The 27,955-nt window shown below is 37.2% G+C and overlaps 1 protein-coding gene across 3 annotated transcripts in view; it reads left to right on the forward strand.

Annotated features, from left to right (window-relative positions):
- Positions 1-23,936, forward strand: part of LOC150078822 (sal-like protein 1) — a 235,795-nt gene extending 211,859 nt beyond the window's left edge. For 2 of the 3 annotated variants that reach the window (XM_090382677.1, XM_090382676.1), the window contains one exon: positions 18,086-23,936. In XM_090382677.1, the coding sequence (XP_090238803.1) occupies positions 18,086-22,683 (4,598 nt within the window). In that variant the 3' untranslated portion in view covers positions 22,684-23,936. The remainder of the gene's footprint in view (positions 1-18,085) is intronic. The other variant, XM_090382678.1, reaches the window with a different exon arrangement.
- The last annotated feature ends 4,019 nt before the right edge of the window (positions 23,937-27,955 follow it).

The following is a 27,955-nucleotide window of genomic DNA, read 5'->3' on the forward strand; positions in this document are numbered from 1 at the left end:
GGTGTCTTTATTGACTTTAAGAGGACATCTGACAGACTGTGGTGTGGGAGAGCTTCTTGAGAAGATTGAGAAATGAATTGTCCCATTAATTTGTATAAAGTGGTGGAGATTACTTCCATCACGGATCAGCGGTTAAAAAGTAGACGGCAATAAGAAAGGAGATAACAAGATGAGCTTCTTAAGACTCAATAATTTGCTTCTATTCCTGGAATTAGATAATGGATGAGATGCTGAATCAGGACTGGGGTAGTAGTGTTCCAACTGCATAAGCTACGATCGTGCATTGTTGGTGAAGAAAATGCAAAGGAAGCCTTGAGTACGGTTGAGAAGTGGGCCGATTCACATAAGATGAAAGTGTCTCTCAGAAAAACAACGACTTTATTGAAGGGCAATTTAAGTCCACGACGGCATCTCACCGTCAAGCTGGAAACAACTCTCGTCGCGGAGTCTTAGATTATTAAATACATAACTGATTCGCCTGTTCTAGTGATGCTATACAATTTAAAGAGATATCGCAACCTAGGCGGAACCGTGGATAAAAGTATTTGTTTCTAAGTTGGACATACCACCAATCCTTCTGCGTTGAACTGTCCCCCGCAATTTCTGTATTTAGAATATATTTCGACAAACGTAAATTGTTGAAATGCATTTCTTAATTATTCGCAATATATCCCTTTCATCATTTCCCCCGTTATTTTTTGGTTGACCGGGAAAATAATTCCCTGAATCATTGATGATTAAGATCAATGTTTATATACAGGCTTATAGAACGCAATGAAATGCCGCTCTGTAAAGACAACAAAAATCGAAACTTTTTTTTTTTGTGTTAAATCTGATGGGAATTTGATCTCTTTTGTGTTATGAAAACCCTCTGGAATCATTAGATTTCACGGAGATTGTTCAAATAGTGTAGGAGGAGTTAGCGGCCAGATGTTGCTCGTTCTTATATATATAGTTATGAAATAGTTGAATACATAAAAATTAAATAAAAGTGGTAGATGATAACAAGACGGTTAAGAAAGGGTGGTCTGAAATAAAGCCAACTTTTTTTAAATTATTTTTTTATCATAATTTGTGCAGTTAATGAAAGCTATTATATTTGAAGATATCAAATAATCGCTTTATAAGGTGTAGGAAAATCTGCTACTTTGTCGACACTAGATTTTTTTTTTTTTTCATATCAACTCGTTATGGTTCCTAAAAACGTTCTTAAAACTGCCCAGGGTTAAAAAATAAGGTTCGCACAGTATTTTTTCTGGAAATTTTTCTTACTCGATTTAACAAAACGCTTACAAACATTCCTTTAAATAAAGAGATTCTGAAAAAAAGTTGTTCAAGTATTTGTATTTCGGTAATTAAATTAAGAAAAACCTGGGTATACTAATTAACATAGTTTAAGGATTAATGATAAAAGGGCAAGGTCATAAATTAATTCAAAAACATCTAATTTCATTACAATCGGAAAACTTACTTCATTCGTGCGTCTATCACCTCATTTATTATCCTAATTCCCCCCCCCCCTTTTTTTTTTCAAATGTTTAATAAAGAGAAGAAAACGTTGCTGTTTTTTTTATTTATTTAAACTGTGCCAAGTTCTCTCTCTCTTTGCACCATAATTATAGTGCTAACTCGACGATTAAAATCCGCATATAATCGCAAATGCCTAACTACAACTAGCTTGCCGTCATAATGATAAATGCAGTTTAAAAATTATGAGAAGTCAGTCGGTCACGATGTGAAAGTCCAGAAAAGTTCCATCTGAATAGGAGCTTCGAACTCAAGCATTTTCTACAGGGTGTGAAACAGCAGAGATGCTATTCACTTCGCGACCCGAGAGTGCTGATTCTAAGTGAAAACAGATTACAGTATTTTAGTTTACTGTTCTGAATGTCGGTACGTGGGATAATACTCCTAATAGGTTTGAATTTTTCCCTACTCAATTGGTTATTATCTTTTACCAAGGAGTCTAGGTAAAGTCAATAAAGCACTCATATCTTCATCTGAACTACCGTTTTCCTAAGATTTTCTGGAAATTCAACCGACAAGAGAAGAGTTAAGTAGATTATGGAGCTCTATTCCAGATTTCATTAGATGTATAGAAAACAAACGCGACTTCTCTGCTTGCGTCCCAGGGGAGCTCTTGGTAGATATTCTTTTGTCCGTTTATCGAGTTGTGCGTTCACATGACCTAACTCCAGCAGCAGTTGATGTAGATCAGAGAGAGAGACGAAAAAAAAGTCTTAACTATTATAACTGGTGACTTATTCAAGAAGTGAACGATGGGTTAAAAAACTGAATCCTTCCATTAAATCAGACGACATGTTTATAACGAAACCAACTGATTAAAGAAATACACAGCACATATCCACATTCCTAATTTCATCCAAAAACGAATAAAAAGCTTTAACCTTATTTGACAGAATTTTAAAGCCTTTAATGTTGAAAGTTAATGTTAAGCCTTTAATGTTAATCTCTGTTATACCATGCCTCGTAGAAGGCACATGAACCGTGTATAAAAAGTCATCATGTAATGTATGTTGAAAATTATCAGATTTGTGAAGGACTAATTGTATAATAAGGGCAGTAAATTCCTGACTGACGCACATCGGTACAAATTCGTATTTTCAGAAGAAATCTACCTTTTGGAATAAATTAATGCTCCAAGTAAGCTAATATGAGAGCAGATAATTCTTTAAATTCTTCGCCCTTTGAGAATGTTATTATGACGAACAAGAACCGTAAAAAGGGATATCCAGTCTCTCTTTCTTTTGTTGTCTTCTTTTTTTTTTTTTTTTTTTTTTTGTCCTGGGGTGAACGATAAAAATTTAATATGAAGATGGACTTTCCGTATTAAAGAGACTTGCCAGAAGAAGAAACAAAGGAGCATTCTTTTTCGGGCAGAAAACTTACAGAAGGAAAATCGAAAAATAATAAAGAATACCTTCTACACTATTAAAGAAATAAATATTAAACGAATTGGTGCTACCATCAATCACAATGGTTTGTCCACTATATCTAAATATGGAGAGCAATGGAGTTTTTCCTGTATTACTACGTATTTAATAATTCTGGGAAGCAATTTTTGAAATGCAATTGTTCCTTACTATTTGTGTTTAATGCAGTGGTCTCTAGCCTATATTATTTGGATTTTAAAATTTAATTTGTACACGCACAACAAATACTTTGTATGTTTTGCTTTAACATGAAATAATTTTGTTATCGAAAATAACATAATTAGCATATCATATGAAAGAAATGTCGTACATCAAAAAAGTTTCTTATTTGAAGATTTAGACCTGAAAACAATGCCTGATATAAGTTCTCTACTTTCTGTAATGCATTTATATGTTAGAACCAATAAAATTCCAACTGTAAGATTGACTATTTCCTGCTCCTTGTGGCTATATAAATATTGAATGGTCTTTTGTCCCGGCTGGTAGAGTGACTGCAGTTATCTTTTCAAGCAGAATTTAGACGGTGTTAAATCTGGGAGCCAGTTTGGACACAGAAATCTCTAAACCATGAAACAACACAAATTGGAATCATGAGGAAATTTTTCCCTTTCTGCTGAAATCAGAGTTAAGCGCCAAGTCTCATTCGACAGCGAAAAAGTTATAATTTCTTGATACAGTTCATATGTCGTAATTATTGGGACAACCGTTAGCTCCCCCTTCCCCTGGCATTAGGAATAACCTTGCAAGCATATTTTTTCTATGTCCTTTCGCACTGTGAAAGGACATAGAAAAAAACTGCAAAAAGTTGTTTTGCAATTTTTTTCGTTAAATTACTTTTTTACTTAATTTTTAATTGCGTTAAATTGACTTTTAATTATTGTTAATTATTTCTTACTGTAATGTAAGGTTTTCGATGTTTTAATTGTTTTCGTATCATACGGAAGTGTTCTATGTATCATATTGAGATAAACTTATCTTATTCTTTTACAAATACTGATATCAACATAGAACCTATTGACCATTATAGCTCTGGTTCATACTATCAAATAGATAAAAAAACATATTGTTGTCCAAGTAAACTCAGTTTTTTTTTATTTTTTTAATTGATAAATATGTTATAAACATGGTTAGCATAGTTTGGAAGGAAGTTAGGTAACGTACGCAATACATTACATTTCTAGCGCGTTCGATTTTTCTTTTTCTGTGATTAACAGAAGTGAAAATTAAATATCTAATTATCTTGTTACCAACTGATTATTAATACTATATTATAAAAATAATTGTTTTCATTTCATTGTACATACTTCACAACGTAATATTCACTCAATGATAGCACGTATTTCACGTTTTTACTGAGATTAATTTTATCAAACAGTAAAAATTCATGATTTATATAATATTTAGTAAGTCGACAACTAATAAACGGTCTTTTCAAGCGAACTTTCATATGCACATTGCTTAAACGGAGAGCATTACTTTCCGTGCATCGTTTATTTCAATTATTAAATATTAAAACAATTTATTTATTGCCCATTCATTTCTCCAATCAGCGTACGGTAATAAATATAATATCCAGTGCTTCACTACAATATACAGTACATACATGGCTTATGTGCAATGTATGAAAAAAGAAATAATAATTGCCGTATTTATATTTGTCCGATTTTAATGAAGATTGCCTTATTTTCATTTCATATTTGTTCGATTTTAATGAAGACTGCTTTGGCTGGGCAAATCTTTCTGAAAGAGCTAAATAGAAAATTTCATGAAAATCCGTCTACCGGGAGTCGAGTTGTTACATGCGGACAGACGGATATACGTGGTGCAAAAAAAAAAAAAAAAAAAATACGAACTTTATGCATATGAGAACGCGCCTAAAACCTACATATTTCACTAGTTTCATTGTGTACAGGACTTTTAATGTCAGGTCTAAATCGTTTTAACTTCGTACTACTTAAGTAAGAGAACTTGATTTAAACCCATCGTTAACGTACAGGCAGAACAAAAGTTAACTTTATTTCTAAAGCACTTCTCACATGCTTACTGCTTTTTCTATATCGTTTTAAAGTAGCTAAGCAAAACTATAAAAGCAACAAACAAAAGCAACTTCAAGTCAGAATCACTGATTTTGGGAAACCATATACTGTATACATAACAATATCACTATTGAAACCACATTAACGGAAACAGATGTTTTTAGTTGCATGGTTCAAGTGTCACGAAATGAAAGGGAATCATAATAAGCAATTGTGTTACTAAAATAGTTCATAATGGTGCCTCGAACAATGTTTTATTCTACACGCCACCTTAAATTTTTCTATTTCACTCTCAGCTCAGGAATATGGGGAACAAAAAAATCCTGAGGCCGTCTCCCATAAAAGATACGAAAACGGTTAAAAAGCATATACGCGAACTATGTCAGAACAGGTTAAACACTGCATTTATAAAGAGTTATCCGAATAGCTCGTATTATATTTATCGCGTTAACTGAGCAAATTTATGAATGCCTAAATTTTTTCGATTTGTTAGGGATGCAATCAGCCGGCAACAACTACCTTACCAAAAGTATTCGGACACCATCAAGTTTTCGACCATCTTCTTGTAGAAGGCAGCAGGAATCTATGCCTATTGATACCTTTGTGAAATTGCCAGTTCGGCTGTGGAAAGAGGGTGTGCTGGCATCGCTCTGATACGGCGCTTCAGATCACTGAAAAAAGGGGTTCAATTGGATTGAAGTCTAGACTCGAGACCGGCCATTCGAATTCTTGAACTTAGTTTTCCTCAAACAAACCAGATTTTAATACGGCTCACTGTATGGGATGGAGCACTGTCGTGCTGGAATATGGAGGAGCCATTTTGCACAGAACTGTCAATATGTAGCAGTCGCACGCAAGGATAAACTGCTGACCAACCATTAAGCCTCTTCGAAACTTCGTAAGCTTCTTGCCACGGCTCATTCTGCTTTGTATTCATTTCGTTCGTAAACGGTACACATGCAAAGTTGGCAGGGGTAACCGAACACTTTTGGTAGGGGTAGTGTATATACATAGAGATCATTCTAGATTTTCTTGAAGGTTCATATAAGCTTTTCGAGATGAGCAGTAAAAGTACCAAATATTATGAAACATGAACTGATTACTAGTTTGAAGACTAATATCCTCAAAATTTAAGCCCTCGCGCGTGGCACAGTAGATATAGCCATCAACTGCCGGCTGGAAAAGGCTGAGTTCGAATCTCGTCAATGAAGCTAGGATTCCCCCCCCCCCACAACGTGGGTGAGTCAGGCGGTCTCACGAGAAGCCTGCATGGCTTTTTCTCCCGAAAAATCGAGTTTTTAATAAATAAAATCGACTAACATAATTACAGACAGAATATATCGACACCTCACAGCCTTATTTCCTTTGGTGCTTAATACACACACCTAACCTAATACACCTTAATTTTATAAGATGTATTAACTATTATCGATTTCAAGGTAACGTAACACAACAGTGTTACTTCAGGCGATGTGAGGTGTATAACAGTGCATGGAAATTACAAATTCGATACTTAGAAGTTGAAGCGCAGTGGTCATAATTGCTCCCCTTTCCAGCCTGTGGAAGAAGCTTGGGTTTTTCCCTTCTGCGCAGGAGAAACTTTCAGGTTCCCCTTCCACCCACCGACACACACACACACACACACACACACACACACACACACACACACACACACACACACACACACACACACACACACAGTGGCCGAGTTAGTCGGTGTTGGATGTGGTGGTACGTGGCATTTTCTTCCGAAAATTTCGATTTTTAAGCCAGCAAATACGCAAATTGACGACGGAATATACGCTACTATAACACGCCTCGCAGCCTTAGCTGATTTACAGTTTATTAGCAAATCTAAAACAACGACAACACTGCGTGGTAACATAAGTAGCACCAGAAAAAAAATTATTGGAAGAAGCTTTTTGAGAACCAAAGCTGAGTCGAGCAGGCCAAAAAGAGAAATGAATAGGCTTAGATTTGTTACGGAAACTGCTTCCCACACCGTTCCGATGAATATGTCACTCTTTTTTATTTCAAATATTTCTGTATCCATCAGCGTAATGATATTCGTAAAGAAAAGTGCCATTCTTTGAATCAGCATCTGTAATAACTTACATTCTAAAATTACTCATTGGTTCAGTATTTATTGCGATTTATCTTTTAAGCAAACACAGACGAAGGGTAGAAGAGATTATAACAAGTATCAGAAACTGCCCATAAAAGAAGCAAAAGAAGAAAAAAATAGAAATGATATGCAAGTTTTCAATAAAGTTGTAGCACACAACATAATGCTTCATCTAGCGGCCCATGAAGGAGACAAAAGCCTTGCTGTGCTGCAAACAACAGGGGTTGAAACACAGCTCTAAGAGGACGAGAAAAAATCGCAAGCATTCTTTCCGACCAGCTGTCATGGAGCTGCAGATAGTAGTTCCAGCAATCTATCTTATTGCCACTTCGGCAAACAGGCATTTTCAGTGACAAGTTGCTCCCTCTAGGAAAGCGTTTCGAAGTAACTGTCTCCACCCCTTGCGAAGTTTTATTAGGAGACATCGCGAAACACGCTTTTATGTGAAAGATGCACGACTTAACTTCATCTAAGACAAATGCATGTAAACTATGTTGCGACTCTTCGCCAGCGATTCCCCCTATCTATCGCGATTATCCACAGAGTTATCGACTATGTCGATTAAGGTTTTGGATTATGTTTGGAATACCATAGGCGTAGGCGAATAAATAAGGAAGATTGGGCGTGTATATCCTGTGGGGAAGGGGAATACCGAAATATCAATAACATCTCTTTGTGTATATTATAAGGTAAATGACAGTACATGAAAAATATGGTCATAATCGAAGGAATAAAAGTGATTTAGCTGAAAGAGTTACTCCAATATGGCTAGCATTTGTATTCATTAATCAGGAAAAAACAGCTTCTACTCCTTGGTATAGGCTTGTGTGCAGAACACACCAGCTTTACGGAAAACAGAATTCCCAGGGGAAATATCATTCCATGGCTGGTCCAAACATTAAAAAAAAATTTATATTTTATTTAGTCCTTAAAATCGCATGCTTCTTCGAGAGAGGAAATTTGATCCACACTTGTTGTCTCAATCATCAGCAAATTAGAATAGCAATCTAAAATAGGGATTTCTAGAACTGGAGCAATTTCGCAATTGGAAACTAAAATGAATTGGCTAAATATGAACGCGTATATTTTTGTTATACGCAATGCACTTAACAGAATTCTATCCTCTTATTTCTTAAAAAGCCGTAACAGGATGCATCAATTTGCTTCAATATAATCTACAGCTAGACATTTGTATTTAGGGAAACGTTCGGGCTCTGTTTATTGTCAATCTTTATGAAAGATTGTTTTGTGGAAGACTGCATTTCAAAGAACTGAGAGTGATTTCCTAATGCACCCCAGGTTTGAAAACGGCGACGCACCGCAAGAGATTTCCCCCTGAAACAATCGCAGTATAAACTACTGTAACTTTTAACGTTTTTTTTTTTTTTTTAGCTTTGCAAGACGGATATTAAAATAATACAATTCTATTTATGTAATAAAAGAGCCAGTATATGTGATCGAAAGGTCTATGTGGCTTACGGGTTCCTTTTAATACAAGAAACAATATTAACAGCATCTACACAAGTTAATCACATGAAATAATTTCCCGTGAAAGAGTTTGCCTTCATATTGGTAATCGGAGGCAGGCATGGAATAACAGATAGCGTTCCGACCCCTAGTTCGAGCGTGCACTTTCCCTGAATTTCTTGCCAGTGTTACTTGCCACCAATATTCCCTCTAATTTTTAGTGTCCTGCGGCAACTGGCCAAACTCGGTGAACAGCAGTGACGATAATCAGTTATGATGTGAAAAATCACGAAAATCTAACTTGTTAAACACTCAATTTCTACGGTAAAGACATGAAATAAAATACGAGAAACTTTATGATAATAAAGTTCGTTGCGTCAGTACAATAATAAATACTAAAAAAAAAAAAAAAAAAAACCGAATGCTAACGCAGCCGATTTGAAGGTTATTATGTGACTTTTATGCTTAAAAGAAATTCTCTGAAAGAAAAAATAATAATAAATGAAGCATATTTAGAATAGCCAACGCAGAACAAGTACCAAATATGACTAGTGTCATGGAAACTAATACAATATTTTGTAACTTTTGCGCGACGAAACAGAGTTGTGCGCGGAAGGAAAAGAAAAAGAAAAAAAACGAGTCCTCCAAGAAACGTGTTTTTTTAAAAGAAATACTGTACCTATACCCCAGGCACATAGTCAGAAGTGTGTCAGGGACGAGTAACGCAATCACTACATCCTTCTCCCGGGTCTGATCCAAGAAATTTCAGTTAGTTGGTTTCGGGTGGAGGTATTCTTTCATCGTTTTCCCAGTTTTCTTATTCTGCAATCAGACAAACGGGATTTGGAATACACACGATTTATAGGCATGAAGCCCTGGAACCCCATGGCTTGAGTTTCTTGAGTTTCTACCAAATGTGGTAACATAAAAACCAGGCCTAAATTTCACGATCCTTGCTTTCAGGATACTTCCGTTGGTCAGTGGCTCAATTGAGAGGCCTCTGTGCTTACCCATCTCGATTGATCTTAGTATTTAACAAAACAAACCTATACTGTATACTAAACTGAATTTAATATAATACTCTAATTATCATTACGATACAATAGTCAATTCCTGGTCAGTAGATAACTAATGTCTCAGCTACATGTGGTACGAATGATTGGTTTTAGTGAAATTAGTCATCATTTACTGCTTCTGTCTTTATCAGATTACATTACGTTTCTTCACTGTTCGCGATTACAGCTTAATCACTTAAGAACACACACACGGGCATGCCTACTTGAAACGGCATGTTTACCTCAGTATACGAAGTACAGCCATTTGTGAACTCTGCTTTGAGAAACCCAATAAAAATAATGCTTTCTTGGTTTGTTTGCATGCATATAGTTTTTGATGTGCCCTTATCTGTAATACTGTTGAACTACCAACATCAATCGCAACACAAATCTGTTAAAATATACTCGCCCAAGTAAAAAAAAAAACATCTTCCTTGTGGAGGAAGAAGAAAAATGAAAGAAGATTAAGTATGGATAAGACGTTATTCTATTTAGTTATTGCTTTTTCAGATAAATCCTTTAAATCCTTCCTCAAAAAAAAGCCTCCATAAACCATCCGTGGAAACATAAAACAACATACAAGCGAGAAAAAAAGCTGTTGCCTTGCTTCTGAGTTCTTCCATTACAGAATAAAATATTTCTCCATATTTGCTTCAGCTCGCTACATTTTTCATGGCATTCTGGAGAAAAAATATGCGCCCTTAGAGCAGTAAATGTATAAGTTCTTTCTCTTTCCTCCCTCTTGTAAGGGTTGCTTTCAAAGTGATCTTATAGTCATGTCAAGCCATCCACCATCCACTTTTAAGATGTATGGCAGAGGGGAAAAGCTGGCTCACCTTATTAAAACATTGACTAGGTCGTTCAGAACGCTGAAGCTAAGTCGAAATACGCGATAAAAAGAGGTGGCCTGCCGACAGTTAGCGGGGACTGAGCGAACTTCCCGTGCCTCCGCCGACAATGTCTCCGGAGGCCCAATTTCTCTGATGGATCGCCGACTAGGGAGTTTCTCTCCAGACAGAGGTCTGGAGGCTCCACACAGTCCATCCCCGTTCATCATGCCACTAGAATCCCAGTAACATAGTTCTACGCTGCTTGTACCCATCCCTTTCCGGCACCTACTAGAATGTGGGTTACTCCAACTTCCCGAAGAGGTTATCCTAATTGTCATTAGGATACGCCGGGGGAAATGTGGGGAAAACTACCTCCTGTGAAATGACTCACTCCTCTTTTTTAAAGGAGAAATACTTTGACCCTAGACCGTGTTGGAGCAACAGAAATCCCACAGTGCATCTTTTCACATTAAGGGCATGACTATTCGTATATGTTGAGGACTGTAATGGTCAAATCGATCATAGTAAAGTGTAATGGATCTGCATATTGAAACTGGCAGAAAACTGTGTGGGAAAGGGAAGAGAGAAAATGACAGAGGATGAAAGAAAAGCAAAGAACTTACTTTTTATTTCCAAATTAAAGTTGGATGCCTTACCTTTTTTGTTTCGTTACGTTTCTTTAAAAATAAAAGTCAAGAATAATTTCTCATTCATAAACATAAATCATAATTTATTAGCTTTTTTGCATGGCATTGTTTGGCCGTATTTTTTGGCCGATTTCAGTTGAGTCGTGGAGCTAACTGAAATCGGCCAAACCAGTAAATGTATTTTATGCTGTTAATGGATACAATTCATTTCAGGAAATCAAAGTAGCACCACTAAATTTATCGCAAAAGCTTGGGCACCAGATGCACCCATTTAAATGTCGCCTACCCTAAAAGTTTTTATTGGAAGAGAAATCGCATAATTTCCAGAGCTGACTTACTCGTCCGGTATTCTGCGCTCTTCTATCAAAGAAAATGTTATTAGATCACTGATTTCATGCGATTTGAGAAAAAGTCATACTTTTATTTATTTATTCATTCATTTATATACTTCTCATCCACGGGCAAGCCCTAAACTTTGGTGAGAAAGCAGACCTTACAGGAAAATAAGAGGATCAATACAAAGCAGTCGTTTGTATTAAAATATATACAAATTTAGAATTAATGAAACAATAAACATTAATTACTTAACCACAGATAGGTTAATCGTATAATCAATGTGGCAATTATTAAATACTTGAAGAAAACGGAACAGAGGACTAGCAAGTAAATGTTGAATACGATGGACAGGCAGCGAAAAATAAGTGTTGTGACGTGAAGAGATGGTGAATCAATAACAGGGTTTATGATAACGTAAAAAAAAAAAAAAAAAGGGAAACCATTGCAACTTTCATCTGGAGCAAGAGAAACAATTCTGAAACGATGGCAAAGTGCTTCATAGTTTCATGGTGAAAAACAAGGCGATTTCGAAAGCGTAGGAATTTAATGAATTTGATTGAATTCACTGAAGTCTAGTGAGAAATATATTCCTGTTGTGATGACCAAATAATATCACAGTAATCAAAAACAAGAAGCTGCTTGTAGAGAAGACTTATCATTTTGTCACTCTTAAAAGTCGAGGAAGAACGCTTAATTAAACCGACAAATTTTGAAGTTTGAGATATTATGATTGATATGTCAAGAGGAATGAAGATTACATAAAAGTAAGACATTTAAGTCTTTGAATGGATTGGAATTCACTGATGTCAGTTGAAAATTAGATAACTTTGAAAAGTTAATCTACATAAAACATCATCTGCTTAAAGTAGCCACTTAAAGTTAGCAGTCTGAAATGCAGTAGATTGATCATTAATATAAACGAAGAAAAGCGGACCTAAGAGCGACACCTTGTGAAAGAGTAAACAAAAAAATTTGATTTATCTTCAGTTATTACAGGTTATTAACGAGTGCTAAAGAGTGAAGCAAACAAATCCAGTAAAGGGAGTCGTAGACCATAAGATGCAAGTTTGAAAATAAGATCGATATGAACAGAGTCAAATGCATGCGAAATATCAAGGAACACAGAATCAAATCGATTTACCTTGTCCAAATTTGTTCGCAGGAAATGAGAAAACAAAGCGAGATTTAAAATAGTGGATTTTCTGGGAAGAAAAGCATATTGATGATTATTGATAAAAAAAAAAAAAAAAAAAAGGGTCACAGTAGGAACTAAAATATTTATAGAGAGTAGGAGTTCAAAAATATATATATAGTGATGGGTCGATAGTTGTAGTTGCTTAGCTTAGCTTTATCACCCTGTATTTTATATATATATAAAATAAGTTTCAAAAAGATTATCTATGCCAACAGAAGAGTTGATCGAGATATTTGAATCATTAGTTAACACAGGAATCCTGAGCAATCTCGATGGCTATTTGGAAAGCACCATAAACGCCTAGGACTGAAATTCTGAGCAAGTTCAGCTTCTACTGAGTAAAGATAATGAGAATATTGATAATGCATAAGTTTCTTAATAGGGCGTTCTAAGATGACAGAAAGAAAAGTAGCTAAAGTTAGTTTTGAAGTTTAGATACCTTTTGGGTAATTTTTGGGACGAATCTGATGCACTAGCTTGTTTGGCTTCCATTCAGAGAAGCCACCACGACTAGCAGTAGAGAATTTTATGGGAATGAATGCAGAAGTTGCAGAATGAAGAATGCAAGAAAACAGGAGCAAACCACATGCAGTACTTTTCATTAGTAAATGTTAAGCTTCAACTGCCATTTCTCGGCCCATTGATCCAATTTACAGATTGACCGTATTTAGCAGTCAGGGGCTTGAACCCCGGTCTACTCAAAGAGCGTGTGCTACTGCACTACCGCTCCTTTTTTTGCATCCAGTTCCTTGGTCACTGCATCATAATAATCTATCAGATTGATTAGACAAGACCACCCCTTAACAGATCCATGGTGTGACTGTAGCATAATTGCATTCCTGCCCAGATGGCCCTGCATTACTTCTTTAAACCAGTGACTATTTGATAAAATTAATAGCAAAGCTTAAACTGACGCTACTCACCTCAAATAACCGCTTGTTTGTATGGCTTTGCTATTAATTTTATCAAGTTGAAATTCAAAATAACGTACATTAAGAAGTTCTATCAATTAACTAAGTACCAGTTACTCTATTATTTTCCCTGGAACAGATATTAAGCTAATAGGTCTGTAATTACTCATGTCACCTTTTCATCCCCCTTTATGAATTGGGGATACATTCACACATCTCCAGTCCGTAGGGACTTCCCCTGAAACCAAGGCTACTCTCATAATTATGGCTAAAGGCTTGCTTACCTCCTTTGCTATCTTCCTCAATAAAATTGGATACATCCACCCCAGGTGTCTTGTTTTATGTTCAGCTTCAACAATTCCTCTTCTAATTTCCTTTCAGTTATCACACAGTCATTTAGCTCCCCACTGGATTTTGATAAACTTCTGGCATCTCCTCATGTGTGAATGTAGATGCAAATTACCTATTCAGTTTGTCAGCAACCTTAGCATGGTCATCAACAGTTAGCCCATTGACATCAAATGACTCAATGTGATTCAGTCCCTTCCTTCTACTTTTAATATAAGCATATAAGTCTTTGCTATTTTTCTTTGCATTCTTTGCTAGAGACTTCTCATAGCCTGCCTTAACCTCCTTTGTGACTTGATTACAGCCTAACTTTTATCTACCATATCAATCACCTAATCAGTAATTCATCGGACATCCATTTAGGTCTAAGTCTTGAACAGTATTTCTTCGTTGGAATGAAAAGCCTGGTAGCTTCTATGATTACTTTTCTGAATACATCCAATTTAGAATTTGCTGTTGGTAACATCATCAGTCCGTCCCACTGCATAGAATTTAAAAACTGCCTGAAACCACTGTAGTAACCCTTACGAAAGCAAAAGCCTTCCCCTTTACCCTATATTACGACAGTGAGACGAAGAACGATCAAATCGAGCAAAAAGTACGGGGTCTCCGTTATAAAGTCGGAGATTTCGCAATTATGGAAGTCCAAACAGAGTTCCTACAACTTGATCAGAAAATGAAGTAAAGAAATTAATGACAAAAGGGAAGTGATGATCGAATGAAATTATCATCCTTAGTAATTGTAAAGAGAGTTGATTCGTGGGTGAAAACTAAATCCAGAAAGGAATTCCTGGTCGGAAAGGTACAGATTTGGAGTTAGGGCATTGCTAAACCAAATGCTGCAGAATTCTTTAGCGAGTGAATTTGATGAGCGATTTTGGTCAAAGGCAGTTGGGACATTAAATCTCCTGAAGTGAATGGTACTGATTTTAGTGGCGACGAAAAGATTGCTTCATCTATAATATTTTCTAATCGTTAAATGGTGGATAGAGAAACTGGAGGTGCAGTTTAAAGAAATTATAAGCACAAGAAAGTTTCCTGCATAGTTTAGTAATAACAAGAGTCCTTCAATGGATGAATGTTTAGTGAACTGCAGCACTTTGACAAGGTGATTAATAAAGACAACAACGCTACGACCTTCGAGTTTCGATCCGAAAGACAGACTGCACAGGTGAGAAATAAAATTTCACTATCAAGCATGTGTGTAAAAGTCTGCGCGTGTAACCAGGTTTCAGTGAGAATGAATATGACAAAAGTTTGTTGCAGAAGAAAAAGACGAAAGTCAGTGATATTTTTACAACATTTCTACAATTAACCTAATAGAGTAAGGATAAAGATCTTGATATATATAGAGATATGTATGTCAAGATTGTAATATTTCTGAGGGATCGGTACTGATCCGTCATGAAGAGTTGTCCATTTAAAAGGTTAGTTCTGGCTGGGTGCCACTATACATTACAACATACAGTGTACAATGCTTACACCTCTTAAGAAAGAGTGCAGGACTGAAATGTTTGAGGAAAATTTACACATACATGATGCAGACCCACAAGGATTTTTTTTTTTTTTTTCCCCACAAGAATTATGATTGGTGATGAAAAATGTGGATTCAGTGCTGGGATCCGAAAACAAAACAAGTCTCTATGTAATGGAAATATCATGGGGTATAAACAAAGACTCCACGAGTTAAACCATCCTCATAGTTCAGACCTTACCCCAGTGATTGTTTTCCTCTGGAGAAATACCTGTGGTCATCGATTTCAAGTGATGACAAATCCCAAGTAAGCTCTAAAGGATTTTCTCAGACACCACAAAGATTTCTTTTTTAGGTATTTCCTCCTTGCCCTCAAAACAGAGAATATATATTGAACTCAAGGGGGAAAAATAGGCAATTTCATTTATTTACAGAGGTAGGTAAATTTTTGAGTGATCCTCGTCTATATATTCGTCTTGAAACAGCAAGTCTCTGTTGCAAGCACAGCGCAGCAACAGAGGAACATATCAGATAGGCTCCTAAATCCAGCTACCCCATTTTCTACTTTATTTTATATTTCCCTCAAGTTTTTAAAGTTGTAATGAATTGCATATAATGTGCACTCATATCTGGGTAATTTGCAGTTCTGTGGAATATAGCATACAATTACAGCAACCAAAATATCAAACAATCAGATTTATAAATTTAACTTTACTTGCAGTAAAACCCGTTTTTCAAGTTAAAGTTATGTTAAACCACTGTAATATACCGTATATGTTTTCCGTTTGAATGCAGTTCTTTAACAAAATGGCGTCAAGGGAAACTTGTGCTCTTATATCAGTTTCCTTCCTATTAATGGATATATAGAATATTAGGAAACTAATATGCTGCAACAAATGCCCAACGTGGTGTCATGAAAATTTGTAATAAATGAAGGTATGTAAACTGGTTTGCCTAAATGTCTGTTTTCATTTTATTGATTTTCAAATGAAATTATATTCGGATTACTCTTACTATTTGATATTATGAAACCAATTTTCACAAATACAATATTGGGTTAGTCGTGTCCTTTTTAATATTGCTACAAAAGTAATAAAAACAGAAAGTTAGAACTATTTTAGCAATATAAATTTGTTAACAGCGTTGTTTAAGCTGCTATCTCTAGCACTACAGTACAATTTCAAAAACAGGTTCACAGAAGTGCACCTGTGGGACAAGGTGCTTTTGAAGTGCATAATTATATACTGTACCTTTTTTTTTTTTTTTTTTTTTTTTTAATAGTTACGGTTTAATACCTGAGCTTTTCTGCATAATAAGGGACGGGAATCTTAAAAGGACAGATCCAGAGGAACTGCATTTTTAGCACCCTTTTACACTCTACTTTTTTTTTTTTTTTTTCACAAAGTTTTGTTACTTTGTGAAAAAATGCACATAAATTTTGTTTTCAGTGATGGAAATGATTGTAATTCTTACTTTTTTGGTGGGGTGCGGGGAAACAAAAAAATGTGAAATGGATTAACATACCGGGTATCGTTAGTATGGTGCCTATACACAGTAGACTGTCGAAATAACGACACCACAAGTAACGGAACATTCGAGCTAACGGCACATTGAGACCGGATGCTTACATACAGCGCAGATGTCTTGCAGTGGCAAAAAAAAGAAAGAAAATGGCAAGTCACGTGATTAGTGTATTTGCTCAAGTTCGCAGGTATTTGATTAGTGTATTTGCTCAAGTTTGCTCAAATCCAATGTAAAACAGCGGATTATACCGCTGTTTTACATTTATTATAAATTAAAAAAAAACTCTCGCCATGGCTCCTATAAATCTCATACAGAGAATTAAAGAAGAACGTTAAAGCTTAGTGACAAACTTGATATAATCCAAACTTTTACATTATGGTCACCAGGAAAGTTAATTCATATACCCATATGTATTTTGTCTGTAAATTGCGTGTTCCTGTTTTGCTGGACGAAAAACCTTGTTGTCTACGCTTCAGGCCAACTAACTCAGTCACGGGTGAAAAAAGCCCATAAAATTTCCTCGCGTGATTGACGGGATTCGAACCCGGGCCTTTTCCACCCGGTGTGGAGGAGGACGATAAGAATACCACTGTGCTACCGCGCTGACTAAACTTGATACAATAAAGAAAATAGAACGGGGAGTAAGTAGGAGTATATTAATGGCAGAATATAACAGGGATCGTCAACATGTTTTTATTTCTGCATTAAATATTAAAAATAAAACCTTTTTTAATTTTTTTGTTTATTTTTTATTATTATTTTTTTATTACCCCTGAAGATGCAGTTATTCTGAAAGTGTACTGTATTATTATTGCTTAAATGTATCATTGGTACGTTTCAAGAGACAAGTATACAATCCGGAAGTGCAAATATGGTCAGTACACCTGCCAATCAAACAACGTCCATAATTAGCCTGTTTTTAAATAAATTCAATTTCTGAAACTTTCAACTTTTTTAACTTAAACCATCACTCTCTACACTGGTTTAAGTTAAAAAGCTAGTAAATCAACTTTAAAAAAGATATAAAGTTCCTTTACGACAATGCTTCCCATTATTCCCACTTTAAAGTTGCCAGTTCTTTTTGCAGTTTATTTAACAGAAAATTACTAGAATGTAATTTATGAATTCAAAAATATGTCTTATCACTGTTCTTACCAGCTGTATTTCTTATTTCTCTTTCCAGCAGCCAGCTCAGGTGATGACAGCGGAGGTGATGAGCACATATGTGGGAAATGTAGGGCAGAGTTTGCTGAACTGTCAGATTTTGTACATCACAAACGAACGTGCACTAGAAAGAGGCCTGTTCTACTTGTGGCCGATGACAGTAGCGATGAACTCACACCCGAGGGTAAGGAAAGTCCTGTCTTCCGAAGCAACTCCTCACTTGAACTCACCGACGAACCCGAGGGCGTCCAGAAATATGGCCTGGAAGCCGATCACCCGTTCGTCGGACAGTCGTACCAAAAAGCTGAATCGCCACACAGTGGCGACTTTCCAATTCTTGTGGCTGATAAAGCACGAACTTTTGTGAACACCGAAGACCAACCTATAGACCTGAACAGTGTCTACAGAAACACCGACTCTGTGCTGAACCTCACCTGTGGGTATAAGATGAAGAACAATGCGGGTGACAGCAATGCCGTATCTCTTTCCACCATCCTACCTCACTTTCCATATACCCTCTCGGACACTCATGTCACTATAGAAGCTTTACAGAACACGCGGGTGGCTGTAGCCCAGCATGGTGCAAACAGTGATCAAGTCCCCAACTTGGCTGCCGTTCAGTCGGCTCTGTACACCCTTCAGCAACAGCAACTGATTCAACTACAAGCCATCCAACAGCTGCAGGCTCAGTTGGTGGGTGCATCTAGTTCTACAAATTCCCTGCCACAAGTCACAGCATCTATCCCACCACCTCTCACGGGCACAGCTGCTCTCACACCCCCACAAAGTAGCGACAGCAATACTGGTGTGTTGGCTTTGACTACATCAACTTCTCTGGCATCAGAAGGATCTTCCAGAACGATATCCATTTCCTCTTCCTCCACAAATAAGCCGCCTACATCCACATCAACTACCACTTTCTCTGATAATGCTCCTCAGCTAATGCACAAGCAGAATATTTTGGCTCCTCCTCCACCGCCACCGCATGAACCAAACACCCTGGAATTATTACAAAGGCATACAGAGCAAGCTCTGCAGAACACAATGGCTGGGGGATCATTCCTCATCAATGGGCTCAGTGGAATTAGTGGTAACTCAGAGGTGCTTAGGTTTTGCAAGAGCAAAAGTCCAGTAATCGCGGGAAGTGATGGAAAATCTGATGAGACGTTATTCAGACACAGATGTCGCTTCTGTGGTAAAGTTTTTGGCAGTGACAGCGCTCTCCAAATCCACATCAGGTCACATACTGGAGAAAGACCATTCAAGTGCAATGTATGTGGTAATCGATTTTCGACGAAAGGCAATTTGAAAGTTCATTTTCAGAGACACAAATCGAAGTATCCCAATCTAGAAATGAACACGACACCCATTCCGGAATACCTTGATAGTCTCCACCCTCCCCTTGAACCTCCTGAGCCAGGAACTTCCGAATCACCACAACCTACCTGTAGCACTTCCAGCACTCCTGCAGCGGTATCATATGTATCTCCAGTATCGCATGCGAACAGGCAACACTCTTTACTCACTCAAGGTCTTGATCTCACTGCCGATTCTCCTCGAGAGTCTCATCAACCAATAACAGCCGAACCGGGAGTAGTTCCTCATACAAGAAGTATTTCCCCAAACGAGGGGTCAAATCTTACTGACGCAACTGAGGGCTCGGCAGAAGGATCTTTCGAAGAAAATTGCGAAAAAGAGGGAGAACCCCCCAAGTGTGAAGAAGATATGGACGTCGAAGACAGCAGCCTGTCTCCTTCTCCTAAGCCGCCTCACCTTTCTCACTTTGCAGAAGAAATAAAGGAACCTGACGTCAACCCCGATGAACAGAAACCGTCAGACATGAGAATTGCAAGTACCATGCACCCTGCTATTTCATGTCCACCTTATATCAGTACCACTGCTTCTTCCTTTTTTCACCATTCTTCATTCTCTTCGGTTCCCATTTCCCCTTTATGCTTTCCTCCAGTAACTGCCATTCCAACCCCAATTTCCCAAACAGATCAAAATGGAGAACCTTTAGCACTGACAACAGATCCCAACTACTATCAAGATCTTCTTCCAAAGCCAGGAAGCAATGATAATTCATGGGAAAGTCTGATGGAGGTTACAAAGACATCAGAAACATCAAAATTGCAACAGCTGGTGGACAACATCGAACACAAACTTAGCGATCCGAACCAGTGTGTCATATGCCAACGTGTCTTGAGCTGCAAAAGTGCTCTGCAAATGCATTATCGTACTCATACTGGGGAACGACCCTTCAAATGTAAGATATGCGGGCGAGCCTTCACCACGAAAGGAAACTTGAAGACTCACATGGGTGTGCATCGAGTCAAGCCACCGCTTCGTATACTACACCAATGTCCAGTGTGCCACAAACAATTCACAAATTCTCTTGTTCTTCAACAGCACATACGCATGCATACAGGAGTTGACTCTGTTGCCTTCCTCCCTAATCAAATGATGGGAAATGAGATTACACAAACACCACTGCTTCCCACAGCATTTCCTCGGTCAGGATTACCAGCAGTTACATCTACCCACTCTCCCACAATCATATCACAGACTGCCCTCACGCCTACATCTTGTGCCACACCAAAGAGTTCCAGCACTCCAACTCCAAGTTCAACCTCTTCACCTGTTCAAAGCAATACTACTCCAATTACCCCATCAGAAAGTGTAATAAAATCAGCTATTAAGGATTCCCCTCGCCAAGAAGAGGAAATACCACCAATTCCAATCACACCCAGGCCAGCATCTGTGAAAGAAGAAGCTACAGGAACACCACAAGTCAGTACGAATTCTGTTCTTCCCATACGAAGTCTGTCGCCCAGCATGGACAGGCCAATAGTAACATCGACTCCTTATCCACCCACATACACAGCATCGTTAGTTGCTCTGGAGAACCATGTGAAAGCTATAAACACGAACATCCCGCAGCCATTGCCATTTTCTCCATTTGGAATGGGCCTGGCGATGGGAAGTTTCCTTCGCTTTGAAGAGCCGTTTATAAATCGCTCACAGCCCAAAGACATGACTATTGGCAGAGATAAATCTCCAGCTCCTCCGCCATCTTATTCTCCTTCATCTAATGCCAGTCGTGGCGGTTCTGAGGGATCTGCAGATGAAAGATCGACACCGGGATCCTTAATTAAAGCAGAATCGCCAATGTCAGTGAATGGAGGGAACATTTCTGTCCCATCGACACCTACGACAATTATTCCTACAAATATAGAAAGCGGTGCTCTTGATTTAACTCCAAAGACATCAACAACATTGACAACTCCACCACCCAGTGACATGGCAACGATGTTCACGTCTCCTCTTGTTGGTCTGCCTTTTCCTCCAACACCGGGAAGACTTAATACCACGTGTCAGATATGTTTCAAGACCTTTGCATGCAACAGTGCCCTGGAGATCCATTACAGAAGCCACACCAAAGAGCGTCCCTTTCGATGCAACTACTGTGATCGTGGCTTTTCTACCAAAGGCAACATGAAGCAACACATGCTCACCCATAAGATTCGTGACCTACCTTCCCAGCTGTTCACTTCTGGTAGCACTAGTCCACCCAGTACCCCCACAGTTATCACATCTTCGCCATCGCCAACATCATCCACAATAAGTACCACAACTACCACCACTACCACCACTGCCAGCGTGTCTCCAAAGGTGTCTGCCACTCCTCAGAATGAAGAACTTCATAACGAGCAACCTGTTCTTCCCCCACCTCCTCCACCCCATAACTTTCCTCCCCCTACTTCTGTTCCTCTTCTGCCTCTCGATGGACAAAGGAAAACACCAGACGATAGCAAAAGATCCATCAACGAAGGGAACTCTATTCTTCCTGTATCAAAGAGGCCGCCTGGACTACCCAAACATCTCTGTATCATCTGTAACAAGCCATTTTCGAGCGCAAGTGCTCTTCAGATCCACATGCGAACTCACACTGGAGACAAGCCTTTTAAGTGTACGATCTGCGGTCGAGCTTTCACTACCAAAGGAAACTTGAAAGTCCACATGGGTACACATATGTGGAATAACGGAACCTCACGCCGAGGAAGAAGAATGTCTCTGGACTTGCCAACCTTGCCGATGGCTCCAGGCAAGCCTGGAGAGTATCCTCGTCCAGATATTTACTTTCCTTATTTGCCGCCAGCATACATGAACGGCATGGCAGCAGTGCCGCCAAAGATGAACGAAATATCTGTCATTCAAACGGCGGGGATGTCCAATGGTAATGTGACCACACCTTGTTCCCTGAGCATGAATTCACCAGCTTCCATGGTTACCTCAGGATCTACATTACAATTCACAGGCAATGCAGCTAGTGACCAAGAGAGCGATTGCGGAGATGGTTCTGCAAGGTCGGCAGACGAAGCCGATAATAGGAAATCTCCACCACGATGCACGGGCCTTTCACCCCCAGTAAATCAGGTGCTCTCTCCACCAGCTACCGAACGCAATGCAACCTGGGGGTGGAAGATAGCATGCAACATCTGCAGCAAGATCTGTTCATCCTCTGTTGAGCTCGAAACTCATATGAAGTGTCATTATTCGCCAGAGGTAAAAGAGTCTGCCTGCTCCCCTCCTCCCGCTGACCACATCACGTCTTAAGAGTGCGCAAATTTCTTCTTCCGAGTGGGAGGACATCCAAATGCGAGAACTTGTTTGCGTCTAATTGTGGTTTGACTGTGTCTTATGTTTAACTGTAATCCACTCTCGTGAGGACATCGCCCAAAACTAACTCAAGAAGCAGAAACCAGGATTATACCTAGGAGTGAAAGCAAATCCCAGAGATCCCTCTGCACTCCCACACTACCATCATCATCACAAGGCCCGTTTGAAATGGTCTGAAAGTCATCAGACTAGGGTAATTGGTTCCTATGTTAACTAGTCTAGAAGATGAAGAGTTCTGGCTTCTAGAATTCCTGAGTTAGGTGAATACAAGAACTCAAAAAGCAAGTCCGGCTGCTGTGAAAGACTTTAAAGTCAAAAGCGATGTGCTGTTGCAGGACAGTGTAAGTTACAAACTAGAGTTCAATGGATTATCCTTTATAATCTGTATAAACGACGATCCCAGTTTACAGCCGAGAGCTCTCTGGAAGTGTTCAGATACTGAGGATGCCCCTGTCCCATTTTACACACACGATGCACAGACAAAACAGCCCCATACAGCAGTAGAACTACAGAGAAGAGGAAACGATATATACTCATTTCTTGTCAAAGGATAGCATGGCGACTGGTATAGAAGGGAGAGCGCACGCGTTATTTATAGAACTTGTTAGAATTGTTTTAGCTCGTACCACATCATGTATAAAAGGTCCAGACTTCAAGCCTGGCTGACTATCACTTTAGTGCTATACATTGCGATATATGTTTAAAGAATGACAGTTGAAACAAAACAAAAATTCTTTTGGGGAAAGGATGAATTTTTTCATTATACAATACAATTATATTAAATGTTTTAAATAAAGCACGCCATATCAAAGTAACCCATTTAAACAGACCAAACATACTCGCCAACGTATCCGCATAAAATGAACAATTAGAAATTTATATTAGCCCCACCTCTTTACGTAAATGTTATTTTAAAGGAGGCTCTCGAATGCATTTCTCTCCTTCAGTTTCAGAAAGCATCGTATAACACTGCTCAATTCGTATTTACCATTTATCAGAACGTATAAATTCACTACGCGAAAGAAATATCTGACATCTCATTTAAGCCCCCATCCGCTTAAAAATTTTGCATGGCAATCGGTTACAAAAATTTGGAAACGTTCAGTACTGATAAGCATTAATATGTATTCAGAAAAAATCGAGTAAGCTATTATAAATGCTAGTCATTTTACCTTTTTTATGGAAATCCCCCCCTTGCCCCAAATTTGATTTTCACCTTTCAAACTGTTGCACAGTTTCACATGTACATTCGTGATATGTTAATTAATTACTATATTAATATAGCCACTTTCCCCTTCTGCTCTAAAATATTTATTCTTTGGCATGCTTAGTATATTAATACCAAATAAAAATATTGGTATACCCTGGGGATGACCGGGCAGGATCAGAGCAGTTTCGTCTATATTTCACATATCTAATTATATTGTTATCTTACTTTCAGAGTTCAAAATATGGCGTGCTTATCTCTATTTCTGTTTTATATACAAGCAAATTTTAAAGTTTATTTTAAATATATAAATGCAACGTTCTCAGAAGAAAAAATAAGAAGACAAAAATAATACTAGTATTTATATTTATGAACGTAAAACTGTGCATTTTATTATTATTATTTTTTTTTCCCTATATGTGCAGTGTATATTAATCCTTTCCCCAATAGGCAAATACTATGGTTAGAAAATTGTTATAGTTGTGCATATGCAAAAACCAAAATGATAGAGGGAGACACGTATAGCGGCTAGCTCCAACTGTATAGCAAACATGTAAAGAGCCGCTATCTTGTGCAGAAGAGTGGAGATTTTTTTTTTCTTGTGTATTTTAGTTTGTGAGTGTTTGCCCCATCAACTAAAAGCTTGTTTGGTTTGGAGAAAAAAAAAAAAGCAAAAAAACAAAAAAAAAAAACATGCATTCATACAATTCCATTGTAGCGTGTAGCACATAGAACCAGTCATCCTTATTTATAAGTTTTCTTCCGTCTGCTTGGCACACATTAGAGCGTGTACTTTTTGCCCCCACCTTCTCTCTATCTCTTTTAATTGCTTTGTAGCACCTCCCTTCATAGTTTAGTGCAAAGTTACCGATCTATACGCTGAAATGTATACCATCAAACGTCACAATAATTTTTTGTAATTATACTTAAATCGCGTTTATACATTGAATTGAGGAAAAAAAATTACAGTACTGCGCATGAGCCAACGTTGCAAGAAAATTGTCGTAACGCATCTCAGGCGCAAACCGGTTACCTCATATATATACACATGCCGCAGACAGGTAGGAACTTTCGCATTTGCCACTCCACAGTTCGTATATTTCTTGAATGCATGCAATTTCCTATATGCTGTGTTGTACTCTCAGGTACTAAAGTTAATCGTGTCAGCATTTTGTGGTATGTGGCTTTCAGGCCTACTTCCAACACTGCCGTAAAAGCAAGGAGAGTAATTCGCGAGAACCTTGGTAACGAAGGTACGATTAACCTTCGTTGTTTTCCCGTTTCTGTCTTTCAATCATTTCAAGTCCTCGTTTTTTGTTTGGTAAATGTTGTTATTGCGAGATTTATATTTAAGATTTTTTTTTTTTTTTTCATTTTTGTGACATAAAAGTATATTGTTACCTCGATATTTTTAGAATAGGCGACTATTTTTGTTAGGTTGGGCAACTTTAAGGTGTAAGTATTCCATCGTTCAACCTATCAAGAAATCGCCGTGGTTTTTTATTTAATTTGTACATTTATGGGAAAAAAATTAACTTACCTCATTTAAAAAAAAATCATGCAATAACTCTAGTTTCCTACTACTCATATCTTGTAATTTTTGCCTCTTATTGTGATGGTGATATGATGCGGACACTAGGGAAATTGCTAGGCCTACAATGTTTCGCTCATTTAAGAAAACAGTTGTTTCTTGCCATTAGTCCATATTGGACTTGAGCGAACACAGCCAAAATTCCTTTTACCTTTTTTATTGTTTCGTAATAAGTTATAATGATAGCAGTATTTATTTTAGCGAAATAAAATAAAAGAAGCAAAAAATAATTGAATAATAATACAGAAACTATTCTTAGGCAAATAGTTTAAAGACATTAGCGCTTATGTTTCATCTGCAATAATTTCAGTATGACCTCTGGAATTTAGAATCTATTACTTAAGCAGTTTGACATTCAAACTATATTGTTTTAAATCATCATAGCATATTATTCATAATTAATGTTGATCCAATTTGATATAATAATTTAAAAGAAATTTTACTGAGAAGAGGAAAATCTGAATTACCACAAATGCTGGTGTACAATTGTTAATAACCATTGATGTGAATAGCTTTCTGATAAATACAATTCATATTAATTTAGCGGCGTTAAGTATTTTAATCAACTTATGTGTTATACACAAGTATACTTTATTCAGTAAGTTATTAATTTTTAAAATAACAGTTAAGAAGTATTTGAAATTAGGGAAAAATCTATTCCAATAATCATAGCCTGGATGGTTAGAAAAGTCAACAGCTATAAAAAATAACTGATTATTTTTCATAAAATGCGGTTCAGTTTCATAAATTTGCATCCAATTTTGGATTTAATGTCGAAACATTTAAATAACTGTTATATAAAACAAATTTATATAAAAATGTAAATAAATATCTGAATTTTTTAAAAATTTTGGTCTTATGATTTATATTAGTCCTAACCTAAAGATAGAACAAATTAGGATATATATATATATATCTATATATATATATATATATATATATATATATATATATGTACATTGTGATAGTTGGATACTGTTGTAATAAACAGTAAAAAATTAAGGGAATGGGTGTTTTTATTGTACTACAGATTTCAAAATCATATCGCATATGAAAAATTCTGCGTAATCAATTGGGTCTCATTCATATTATAACACAAAATCCAAATATTTTGCAGAGTATGTAAAAAATTTAGTCTTTAAATCTCTCCTCATTTTTGAAATTCATATTTAGTGCATTAAAATAATGTTATAGTTTGTATATTCAACTGAACTACTTTTAAGGTCTTCTAAGTTTATAATTGGATATGTAGGGATATATGGGGGGAACAGATACAATGGTGATACGACAGCTGTGATATGTTCTTCCTCATCTTTACTCTAGCACAATAAAGTTGCACTTGGCAACAAAAAACTCTGCAGCGAGAAGAAATGGCTGTAAGAGGGTCAAGAATCATTCCACTCTTACGGGGGAATAAAACCTAGGTCTCGCTCCCTCCTTTCCTGCTTTGCGTCGTCTTGTGGGGTAGGCCTGTCGTGTCCCTGTACATAAACAAACAAAAAAAAAAAAAAAAAAAAAAAAGATGTTTTAGGAAATGTGCGTTTAAATGTGGTGGGTGTTAAGCCTAATTCTTTGTTGGTTTTGTTAATTTTTTTTTTTTTTTTTTTTTTTCAGTGGTGATAATAACCGATTTTTTTATTATTATTATTACATTGTCCCTAGTGTCTCTTGCATTGCGGCCACCCGAAACCCAGGAGATTGCTATTTTTGTAACAATTGTAGCTTCGTTTGATGGCCGTTATGCAATGGACTCAGGCTTTTACCAACCACAACCAACTTGAATCATCTTGTGCCCTCGCACTGTTGAATACTAACAGCGTAAGATTTTGTTCAAACACATCCCTTTCCTTTGGCCTCCATATGATTCCAGCAGTTACACTATTCAGTTCTCTTGGGGAAATGCGTTTAGATTAGGTAGCTTTCTATTTTTTCATACCGAAAGTTGGAAATAAACGTCTCTTTTACTACAGGCGACAATATGGCTTCTTGTGTTGTTTTTTTCTGTTTATTTACACGAACAAGTACATGTAATAACGTGCATAAGATTGCATTTATTTTACAATAGTTTTAAAAACAGCAATATGTGTACAAATTATACTAAATCAGTATATTTAATGGTAAACTGCCTACTAAGAAAGTCCATATAAATCAAGAATATTAAAGCACAAGAATTTATAACAATCACACACGCATCTTGGTTCATCATAACAGCTGCACCAAACTATGTAATATTTGAGTAGATTCTTTCACTCGAATGCCTATCATTTTAAGGAAAGCTTAACTGGTGGATAAAAGTTAGGTAGAGTCGAGTTTGCATACACACCTTTTGTTAATATAACTGAAATAATTGTGCACACAGTTGATCTGTGTGCACAATTATTTATAACTGATGAAAGCGAGCGCATGTGCAT

Source organism: Mastigoproctus giganteus, chromosome 10, assembly GCF_048544385.1.
Source record: "Mastigoproctus giganteus isolate SK-2022 chromosome 10, ASM4854438v1, whole genome shotgun sequence".
Taxonomy (NCBI): Eukaryota; Metazoa; Arthropoda; class Arachnida; order Uropygi; family Thelyphonidae; genus Mastigoproctus; species Mastigoproctus giganteus.